The sequence below is a fragment of the Uloborus diversus genome, chromosome 3 (genome assembly GCF_026930045.1).
Source record: "Uloborus diversus isolate 005 chromosome 3, Udiv.v.3.1, whole genome shotgun sequence".
NCBI classification, from domain to species: domain Eukaryota; kingdom Metazoa; phylum Arthropoda; class Arachnida; order Araneae; family Uloboridae; genus Uloborus; species Uloborus diversus.
Window position 1 is genome coordinate 32,812,197 of NC_072733.1, and position 12,129 is coordinate 32,824,325.

General features: G+C 32.3%; 1 protein-coding gene across 3 annotated transcripts in view; it reads right to left on the reverse strand.

Annotated features, from left to right (window-relative positions):
- The window catches only part of LOC129218079 (pyridoxal phosphate homeostasis protein-like), a 45,001-nt gene extending 33,091 nt beyond the window's left edge, over positions 1-11,910 (reverse strand). Inside the window, exon 1 of one of the 3 annotated variants that reach the window (XM_054852274.1) lies at positions 11,687-11,910. In XM_054852274.1, coding sequence (XP_054708249.1) covers positions 11,687-11,779 — 93 coding nt within the window. In that variant the 5' untranslated portion in view covers positions 11,780-11,910. Of the gene's footprint in view, positions 1-2,450; positions 2,685-11,644 lie in introns of those variants that run through there. The other 2 variants (XM_054852273.1, XM_054852275.1) reach the window with 2 other exon arrangements.
- Positions 11,911-12,129: the final 219 nt, after the last annotated feature.

Below are 12,129 nucleotides of genomic sequence, written 5' to 3' on the forward strand. Positions count from 1 at the left end.
TCCTGAAAAGAGATTAACAGCTCAAGTCAGTTACTTTGATTTAAATAGCTTTGCATATTTGTTTTATCACAGCCGTTACAGTGGTGCTATAAACTTCTCTGAAAACACTGTGTAAGGACTTTTCTTACCCGCCCCCCCCCCCCCCCATTGCTTCTGATGTATACAACGATAAAAGCAAAAATAATAATAGTATATATGAGAAAACTGATCTTAGAGCTGCAAAGGAAGAACTAGGGGTGGGGAAAAATGTGATCGTTTCAGCTTTAAAATAATCGCCATTTAGCGTCTGACTTAAACCTTTATAGTGACTTGATTGGAAACTATTCCCATCATTTTCCCAGCTTGGCAATATTTGTGCTTTCATGGTGCTATCTTTGAGCGTTATTTTTGGAGACAATTATAGGTGTTTGAATTTCCAACTCTAACAAGGGAGGTTTTTAGGGCGAGATATCCTAATAAGGGGAAAAGAACCGACAGTATTTTCGAAACAAAATTTGCTTTGGGGAGTGGGGGAAGCCTCCAAAAAATAGCCTAATTTAAAGAAGAATGCTTAGCTTTTCAGCCTGTTTTTGCTTGAAAAAGTCTGCAAAGTGGCCTAAAGACAAAAAAAAAGTTGCAAAAATTGTTTTTAAGTAGCCTGTGGCAACTCTGTAGAATGCAAGAAATTTTTTTTTAAAAAATCTAGTTTCGAACTTTTGGATTGCGATTTTTGTGGCCCTCAAAAATAATATATTGATTTTTTGAAGAAACTGCACCAGGCCAGTAGTGGACTTTAGACGAGGGAGAAGGGGGCAAGGGGCCCAGCCTCCTCCCAAAAGCAAAATTAATAAAACTATTTCATTTTTTTTAAATTGACTTAAACGAACACAGACACAAATCTAATTTGAATAAAAGCATTTTTGTTTGCTAAAGAAGTAATACTGGAATACCAAAGCGGAGACAGACGGTTAACTCATTGGTTTCGAATTCAAAGGAACGTATTATCATGATTCGTCTATAAGTTATTATTTGATGGAATCAGTAATTAATATTTCAAAAAAAAAAATGTGTGGAGACGTGACTAGAAAAGTCATTTTGATCCAGTAAGCTATTTGCGAAATAACAGTACTTAAAATATAAATTAATTTATAGAAACTCAAATAGGGTATGGGTTTATTTAATAACCTAGTCCTTGTGTTGTAATCATCATGAAAGTTTTCCTAATTAAAACCGCTCATTTTACAGCATCTCGCTGAAATTATATAGAGTTTAGTATTTAATTGGCTTAAAATTTTAAAGATATTTTACATCCATATTCAAACTAGAAAAGGGCATAATAATATTAATGTATTTAAAAGTAGATTAATTGGCCTTAAGGGATCTTGGGAAAAAAAAAACATTTAAAAATAAGGTCATGAAACATTGAAAATAGGGGGGGGGGCACTTTCCAATTTCTTGGGCCCTCTCCAAAAATTATTTCTGTATCTGCCCCTGCACCAGGCTGAAAGGGGAAACATGAAAAAGGCTCTGCTAAAATGGTTCACTATTCAGTTAAACTGGTACGCTTCATGTGGACCAGAAAGTATGGATTCTTTATGAACTGTTAAGAAAATGGATGCACTTTACTTGCATTACTTACATTAAATGTAGGGAAAACTCTTGAATTTTCTGTTTTATTAAATAATTAAATAAATTCTGTTAATATGAGAAATAAAGGATTAGAATGGCATAATGGTATTGAAATGGTATATGTTTGCAAAGTCGGTTTAACATTCCAATCTGTTTCTGACCCTTGAAAAACATTGGGAGGGGGTATACAGTATACCTGACATCTGAATTCCCAATGTTAACATGTTAGCGTACACTTTTGTTTCTTTTAGAGGGCGAAACAGTATAACACAAAACAGGAAGCCACGAAAAGTGGCAGAAGTGATTTAATAGGTTTGTGGAAGATGGAATGGAAAATTTTTGTAACCTTTTCTAAACTTTCGAGCCTTTTTTATTACTTTCGTGACCGATTTTCAAATTTGTGATTTTCATGATATTCCTAACCTGTAGACACCCTGTAAATGAAATTAAAAAAAATAGTTCGTTTATATGTGGTAGCATTTAAACATTTTACGGTTGCAGTAAATTTTAACATGTTCATCTGTCACATGGCAATTCTATGACCATTTAAGTGTTTATCAAATAAAAAGTTGTAAAATACTCGAGTTTCAAACATTAAAGCTTTAGAATGTAATAACAAATTGGAGTCAGTAAAAAAAACTTGCATTAAAGATGAAAATGTTACATTTGTTTTGGTTGTCAAGCATTTTTTGAATTAAAAAAAAAGCCAAAGATGTCTAAATTTAAATTTTGAGGCATAAATTTGCTTTAAAGGTAAAAACTTCTTTCATGCTTTTGTCTCCTTAAAAAAAAAATAACGGGAACATAAGTTAAAACTCAAATCATTAAAAAGCATAATTTACCTTCAATAAATTATTCTGTATGCTGACTTTCGAAATAGATGAAGCAGAAACTGGTCAAGCTTATAAACTATCACAAACTTTCCAGGGGCGAACTAGCCCGGTGAGCTGGTCGGGGATCTCCGACTGGATCAAGAGCAAAATAGGCCAACTAAAATAATTGTCACTATTTTGTCGAACTTTCCAAAAAAAAGACCGATTTGGACTCTGAGTCTTTGAACTAAAACTCTTTTGACTCCTGAATCTGACTCTTTTATCCGAAAAGGAGATTGACTCCAACGCCATGGTTTTTACATTGACATAATTATTGTTGTTATAATTTGTTTTGGTACAGATGTGATATACCCCTCCTCCCCCCCATTTGGCGACATCTGATTTTTTGCACTAAATTGAAATATTTTTCTCGCCAATGAGGCGATAATTTTTTAAGCATGGCATCCCTGCCGAAACTAACCTGTGTTTGGCAACCTGAAGGCAATCTTAGATCTGTTCAAACTTGTTTATTTGTTATCAGTTTCACGCAGGAGAGATTCTTGTTTTTTCGTGCAATATATCTTAAAGGAAAGCTTATTTTGTGTTAGTTTAAATTCAGTAGTTGTCTTTTGATGAATAAATATTAGAAAATGCCAGTTTCTTCAAACTTGAACGTTAATTAAAAGTAAACTGCAACTTGGTGTGTATCTGTAAGGTAGCCATTGTCATATGTTGTTTTGTTTCAGACTGAGTGTGGGGATTTATACCATAAAAAGGTAAGTTCTTTTTTTTTTAGAATAAAAAAAACTCACTTCCGAAATTTTTTGTTTTTACAAAATCTTGAGGGTTTCTTGTAGTTTTTACCATTATTTTTACTGTATGTAAATTAATTTTACAAAAATGGTACGGTTATTTTATTCTAAGAGTTAATTCTTATCGATGACATTGTTGAGACATTTCTACTTTTCATACATCGAAATTTTTGTAACTAAGCGTTTTTTTGGCTAAAAGAGTTATTGATTTTGGGGATGTTTTCCGCTTTAAACATCGCAATTTGAATCGCTTTGCTCTCTTTTAGCAGAGTATGAGAAAAGTTTTAACTTAATATAGAAACTTGATAAAACAGGCAAGGGTGGCAGCTCCATGTCTTTCCTCGGACTTCACAAAAACAAATTTTTTCAGAAACCAAAAATTTTCAAAAAAAAAATTAATGTTATTTAAGGTAAATAGAACATTGTACTTTTGGTAATAAAGTATGCAGATTATGAATTTTATTTCTTATTTGGTTCTATTTATTTATTTGTAATTTTTATTATTATTATTATTTTAACACTCATTGAGTCTTGGTTTCAGTGCTAGCATACAATATATTTAGTTGAATTACATAAAAAAAGTACTTTTTTTCCCTTTCATCTAAATGTAAAGACCCAACTCATAGTAAAAACCATTCAGGAGTGTTACTTGTGTGAGTCAACTTTCCAAAAGCCTCGTTAAAAATTCTTTGCCGAATGTTTGAAGATGAAAGTCAGGTTACAGGCATCAAGTTAATTTTTGATATGAGATAATTTTCTTCTAGACTCCCCCCCCCCATTTGACCTTGGAGGAAAACTTTTATTCTTTTTGTGCTGCGTGAGTAATTAAGAAAAGTGACCTGCATTTGGAGGGGGGGGTAAAAACTTATCAATTGTCTTTATTAAAAAAAAATGTTTAGACATAATTTTAGCAAAGCATCTGTTGGTAGTTTCTTCAAAAAAAAAAAAAAAAATGATGAATTAAGTAAAAAAACGGCTCTTACATGTGTCCACTAACAATGTTTGTTTTTTTAAAAACTTTGTCTAAATGTTATCAAACAAGGCTAAAATCTGACATAAATACATTTTAAAATCAAAATTGATGATGGAATTGAAAAGAGCAGACATTTTTTTACCAAAAAAAAAAAGGTTTGTTGTTATATTATGTGAAAAAAATCTTATGGTGTGTCAGGATTAAAGATGAAAAATCCGAAAAAAAACAGAAAATACCGTTTTTTTCGAAGGGGTTTATTTCCGATTTGGAAAAATTTAATTTTTTAAACTTTTCAGGAAGTTTTAACTGAAATTTTCAGCAAAAAATGATAAAAATTAGTATATCTCATACTTAAATTCTGATGCATGCTATTCCTTCTCCCCCCCCCCACCCCTCCTTCTATGTTAAAATACTGTCCCTAACTTTGATAATGCAAATTGTTCTATGATGATAAAATTTGCAGATATAGATAAAAAAACATTAAATACTTTTTACCCAAAAAATGAAATATTTTCCACAAAATTATCTCAATAATATCAATTATATATTTATCTATTTATTAGAGTGTTCTAAAAATATGAAAGTCTGATTTTTCATGTCACACATCCTCTTTTATTTTTCCTTTTAGATCAAAACAACTGTAAAAAAAAGTTTTATATAATTTAAACAGTGGCTACCTTTTTGCTGACTTGCACCTGAAAGTGTTAACTGTGTACTAGGCCAAACAAGATTTTTTTTTTTGGAACTTTGAAATTTCATGTTGATAAAAGACCTTGCCTCTATAGCCCCACATGTACCATAAAAATATTTATCCAAATTAAAAAATATTTAGATGTCCATCAGGAGGCCTAAAATTTATAATTTTCCTCAAAAAATTGATTTTTTTTTTCATTTACCTTTAAAAAATTACACACACACATTTAAAGAATAAAATAGGCAAGTTCAAAAATTATTAGCATAACACATTTTCAAATCAACATTTGCAAATGAATAATAATAAAAAAATAGGTATATATTTAAAATGAAAAAATCAACATAAAATTGAACAGATCCGTATTTTGAGTACCATGACTTAAATATCGCAAGAGAGCAAAAAAACGCTATTAACGGCTCTATCGTTTATATTTTTTTATCCTGATAACTTCTTAAAATTTACCTTACATTTTTCAACTATATAGAGAAATTAAATCAATTTTTTAAAGAAAATATTATTAGGTTTACACTTTCAGGCGCATACCGTCACGGGTTGCCATTGTTCAAATTGCATAAAACTTTTTTTTGACCTAAAAGGAAAAATATAAGAGGGTGTGCAACTTGAAAAATCAACTTTCATTTCATATTTTGGGGGGGGAGGGGGGTATTTGTTTGCACATTTGTGCAAACAAATACAAAAAAAAAACAAATACAACAAAATTTGTTTGCACATTTGTGCAAACAAATCCTCTTCAATTCTTCATTTTTTTTAAAAATTAAACAATAAGTGTTATAATCTTATAGAAGTGATGGAATTTTAGATAAAGAACCATATTCTAAGGTAAAATATATATATATATATATATATATATATATATATATATATATATATATATATATATATATATATATATATATATATATATAAGCCCTATATCCAGGGCAGATACAGATAGTAAGTTATGGGAGTCATGATCCACCCCCCTAAACTGTAGACCCTATAGTGCATCCACATTGTGTTCAAACCATTTGTCTAATGTAAACAATTGCACTTTTCTTTTTAATTCATTAAAAGTTTTTACGCATTTACATTTTAAATACTACTTCTTTCCTTTGCCCTATTAAGTGCAATATTCCTGGCTCATTTGGGCTCTTTATCAACACCCAAGCAGCTTCAAAAATTTTTTGCATACAAAACCGTAGGTTCATTTGTAAGGGGGGGGGGGGTCATTCCTCAGCATGATTCTGCCTATATCTCAGATGAATGAACTATGTAGTTTTCTCTCTCCTGTAAAATTAGTTTTGATAGAGATGACTGGTTTTCAAACTCATAGGTTCGAATAAAGAAACTAACAGCCATTTTTGGCGACATGGACTTAATTCTTCGGTAGCCAATTTCAATGCAAAGGTCTCCCGTTCGTTCGCAACCGCTTATCTGGAGCTTAATGTTTAGCTGCATAATACCAGGGGTCTGTCCAGGATTTTTCACAGGGTCCGTTTTTTGTGAAATATAAAATAATTTTGTGAAAAATCAATTATTTTTGTGAAAATTCAAAATAATAATTTTTTTTTCTTGTAAAAACGAAAGTTTAGACTCTTGAGATGGTGGAAACTGCATCATTGACACTTAAAGTTGAGTGTTTTCTCTCTTTTCTGTTGAGAATATCATTCTTGAGTGTTTTTCTAGTATTTGAAGAGAGGGGGGAGGCATCGCTCCCTGGGAGATGGGCACCCCTCAAGTATTAATATTTATCTACCATTCTACATCATGTTAAATTATACTAGAAATGTTTTTTGTATAATATTTAAAACTAGTCGACTCGTGCGGAACTCCGCACTGTGCTTCGAATGGTTTCATAAGGCATTTCGCGCTTTAAAAATTTCAAAGGAAGAACATTATGAAGAAGAACCGAAAAAAAGTAAGCGCAGAAGAGAAGGCATGTAATTTAAAGACATCAGTAACAAAACCTCGTTAAATACAACGTTGTGATAATTTGATCATCGCTCACCTTTTGGTTGTACGTATTTTCAATGCAAGCATAAATATCATTAAAAGTGTGGCTGAGTAGTGAGTGACTCGTGAAAAAGCAATAATTGTGCACGTGGAAAAACAGGTTGTGGCAAATACAGTCCTGTCCATGTGAGCATCTGACAGGAAAAAAGGAAACATTAAAGAGATATTTATCGGCCCGGATTCGAATTGGCGCCATTCTGATTAACAGCCCGATACCCCCAACAAACCTAGCAATTGCGCCTTCCTTTTCGAAAGCTATTCATTGAAGGAATGCGTAATAAAAAACAGCAAAAACGCTTTTTGCCGAAAAAAAATAATAAGATCATGCTTCTATGTTTTGTTATTAACCAGCATGATATGATTAAAAATTATTTGTAAAGCATGGAATTTGATTAAAGAATGACGAAGATCTCACGTAGCGATTGAAACAAACATTCTAGAGAAGTAATAAATTAGATTGAAAATAAGTGTTTTTATCTTTGAATATGAACTATTTCACATAGAAGGCTGCTTTAACCGTTACGGCTTAAATGCCTGCAACCAGTTGAACTGAGTCCGTTTTTTAAGTGTATTTTTTCGAACGTAGATAAAATGTATTGTTTTTTTCAGCCAAAATCAGAGGAGTAGAAAATGATTTCTTACTAATGAAGTTGATAATAATTTTAATGTTTTATATCGTATTCGAATAAATAATTAAAGGTTTACTGGGTCAAAATCGTAGTTTCAATTTGGCGTAGTATTTTTTCCTTTATACAAAAGGTCGGACACAGCTATTAGAAAAATCTACATTTCAGCATACAACGAAAATGTTTTTCTGCACAAAAAGGATTTCTATGAGGTAAATCTAATACTTCTTTGTGCTTACATTATGCTGAGTGGTCTAGATGAAGTCAAAGCTTAAAAAAAAGGGAAGAACATTCTTCGATTAACAATCAACTTATCCGAATGATAACTGTAGCCTGCATAAAGGAGTCAAAACGCCAAGTAGCATTCCTATTGCATTTATTTTATTACGTGTGTTATCTGCTGTATGTTATGCGTACATGTAATGTGTAATATTAATCAAAATTTGCTATTATGTCGGACAGCTCGAGCTTGCCCGAAGTTCAGTTAGTTTATAGCTGAACGCTCTACCGAAAAGAAACTTATCAATTTAACCGAACAACTAAGTCCAGTGCTTTTAGGCTTTATCAAAAAAAAAAAAGAAAGAAAGAAAGAAAGAAAGAAAAAAAAAGAAAAAGAAAAAAACACACACAGGTTATTTCTTTTTTTTTTTTTTTTCTCGCCGAAAGCGTCGTAAAAAATTGGATTAGAACTTTGGTTTAAAAAAAAATCTGCATAAGAACTGCAGGCTGTATCAAGATTTTGAAACAGCAAGGGGCGTTTCCGAAAACTTGATTTTTCGACCGTAAGTCTATTTTTCGTCTTTAGCCAGCCTGATAAGTTTAAAAATGAGAGGAGAGAAATGGGGGAGGGGAGGGGTGGAGAGAAATAATATATAAAATAAGATATTGAAGAGAAATGTTTTTATTTTTGAAAATTTTTACAATTTGTTACCGCAGGCTGTTTGAACCGTTATGACTTAGATGGCAGCACGTGTTCATCACTTAACAGCACGGTTAAATTACAAAATAAACTGAACTAAGCTCTTTTTAAGCGTAGCTTTTCGAATGTAGTAAAAATGTGATAGGCTATTTGTTTTTTACAAAAAGAAGAAAAAAAAAAGGAATACCCTTCAAATTGAGGTAGTATTTCTTTTTATTTGTACTAAGAGTCAAAAACCCATTAGAAGAATCTATATTTCAATATACAATTTATTTTTTTTTCTGAACAAAAACAATTCCATTGTAGTCTGAAATCTTAAACCTGATACTTATATTTTCGCTTACATTATGTTTTAATTTTCTTACTGGAGCCAAATCTTAAAAAAAAAAATCCCTTATAATTCAGAAGTAATTTAGCACAACGTTACATCAAGTTTTCATAATAGCAAGGAGCGTTTCCCTCTCATTTATTCTATTCCCTCATATTTGTTATTCGCTTTATGCGCATGCAATGCGCGATATTTCTCGAATTTTTTGATGCAGACTGTCCGGACGTGGGCCCGAACGCTCATTCTCCAAGTTACGAGGAGAACACTCATTCTCCAAGTTACGAGGAGAACGCTCTGCCGATTAAGCTATTCAGCTCTGTCGGTCACAGTGCAAGTTAAAGTTATAAGTTTAACCGAAAACCTCATTCTGGTTCTTTAAAACAGGTTTTTCGGCTGAAAAAAACAATTTTTAGACCGTGGGTCTATTTTTCGTCAGTAGCCAGCACCATAAGCTTTAAAATAAGGTGTAAATCAAAGAAATCGATCAAGAATTGAGGAAAAGCTGGCGTAGAAACAAAAAACAGGCTACAGAAATAATTATTTAAAATAACTGTAAGAAAAAAAATTAGGCAGGGGTTCAGCATTTAACTTTTTAACCCAAGACACTGTTTAAGAGCACAGAGTATATATTTATTTGGTGGTAGTAATTATTTATGGCTTGCAGGAGCATCACAAGAGTGCCGATTTTTTTTTTTTTTCATTTTGCAAAATTAGCTGTTTTGTATAAGTTGATTCCTCTAATTTAACTTTAAATATGCTGTATTATTTTAATTTGAGATTTGCTCTTTCAATAAACAATTTGTGAAAGATCCGTTTTTGTTTACCAGAATTTTGTGAAGGGTCCGTTTTGGTTGATCGAATTTTCGTGAACGGTCCGTTTTGGTTGATCGGATTTTTGTGAAAGGTCCGTTTTGGTTGATCGGATTTTTGTGAAGGGTCCGTTAACGGACCCAAATTTGCTCTGGCCAGACCCCTGAATACAGTATTTTTTAATAAAGGAATCAAATCTACAGTTTTGAAGCAATGGAGGGGGAGGGGGACACGCAGCAGAAAAATTTAAAAGTGCTCCAGGCATGAAAATTTACAAGTCCGACCCTGCTTCTCGTAGTTTATTACCTCCAACGAAAACAGGGCGGCGACAGGAACTGTGAAAAAAAGTTCCCTGACTTTTCCCTGATTTCCCTGACATTAAGTTCAAATTTCCCCGATTCACGTTACCAATGACATAATAGTTTTCTTTCTTTGCTCTACTTGAAATCCATTGCATGTTTGTATAAATTTCAGTATTTTAAACGTTTTAAGTTGTGTAACTTGTTGAACTAAAGATATATTTTTAAAAGATGCTACTTTTTTAATAAAATGGTTTTTAAAAAAAACCCTATCAAGTCAATTTTTTTGGGAAAAAAACCCCTACAAAATAGTATATTAAATTTTTCTACAATGGAAAGATTATAAAAAATTTAAAAAAAAAAAATACTTTACTTCCAGAAACCACTTAGCATTAGAATTTTAAGAAACTATTAAAATTACTCTTAAAAACAGATGTGTATTTATGATAGAACTAAAAAGTAATTGAAATTATTTTGAACTAAGTTTTCAAACAGTATAATAATTGTTGCAAGTATAAGAAGTAATAGTGAAAGAATAGAAGTAATGTAGTTATTCTTATATAACTGATTGACACATTTATGCAAAACAGATGAAACCATTTGACATCCATTCATAGGGAGCTTTTCTCTAATCAAGAACATAGGTTTTAATGAATGAATACAGCATTTTAACAATAAAAAAATAAAGATATTTACTTAAGTATATAAGTTAACTCTGTTTCAAATGATTTCAGTATGTAGCGAAAAAAAAATCTTAGATTGCTTTTGCAACAAACAACTTTGAAATGCAAGAAAAAAAAAAGCAATTAGTTAATTTCAAAATATATAAAACAAGAATACAACTTGATTATAAAATTGAAGAATCACTTAAGTCTGAAGAAAAGAAAACCTTTATAATCTGCTGTGACAACAAATAGTGCAACGGCAAAAAACTAAGTTTTTTTAAATTGAAAGTTCAATTTTAGCAATTAAATTAAAAATGCGAAGAAGTAATAACTTTTAAGCTTTTATAGTATTAATTCAAAAACCAAAGATTTCTTCTTGAAATCGTGATTACAGTAAGCTAATTACTTCAAGACAATGGAATAAAAGCAAAGGAGCTAAGGCATTAATGAAGGCTTCCTCTTTGCCTGTATGGTTGTTTATTTTACGTAGCATTGAAAGCGTAAAAGAAAAATTCAAGCTAGGTAAAATAAACAACCTAACTGACACAGAAGCAATCTTCGAAAGTTTATCCTGTGGTTAATAAGTAAGATTCAATACTTTGACGTTGAGGGAAAAAGATGCACAAATATGCGGCAGCGTATAATCGCACCTCAGTAATTTTACTTTTTTTTTTTTGAACAGATAATTGGCAGAAAATGCGTAGGGAATTAAAGTACTTAATTTTTTAAAGCAAAAAAAAAATTTTTTTTTTCTTCATAAAATCAATTTTCTCTGATTTTTTGTTATTTTTTCAAAATTCCTTGATATTTCCCTGATCTCCCTGTCCCTGATCTGTCGCCACCCTGGAAAACTGAGGAAAACAAATTTTATTCCTAATTGAACCCAGTACTCCACTTTCAGTCTTTTATTTAGAGAGCGCTCAAGGGTGGATTCAGCTTCTGGTTTTGAGGGTGTCAAACCACTTTTTTGAGCTCAAATACAAGGTCAGGGGTGAAATATTTTAATTGTAAGTTTCGAAAACGCAGGTATTGGCGATATTGGATCTGTTACGGGGGGAGGGGGGTCATAAAAACTTCTGACCAACCTTCGGTCGCTGGGCCTTAGCTTTTTCTATTCTGCTCCTTACATTAGCAAGTCGATGAGTAACTTCGGCGCCACTGGCAGTTTCTGCTTCTTCTCGGCAATTACCAGCAGCAATTTCAGCTGCAACACAGCTCATTTCGTCGATGCTCTTCGAAAGTAGCTAAGGACCTCACGCCTCACAGATACAGATCACAAGAGGACCCACAGCTACAGAAGACAAGATACAGATCAACAGATCGGGATCTGACGGTCTGTTTATCGCAACAATGGGTGCGTTCGACGAACCTCACCGGTTAACCGGTAAGCAACCGGTTACTTACCACAGCGTTCTATGATCAACCGGTTACCCCACTGGTTACCATTCTAAGCAGTTGATTGGAGCACGTGATCATTAGTTGTCACGTGATTAACTAACCGGTCGCTCTCGGTCGTGCTCATCGAACGCAACCATTGAGATGAGCAATCTTATTTCATTAGGCGCCAAGG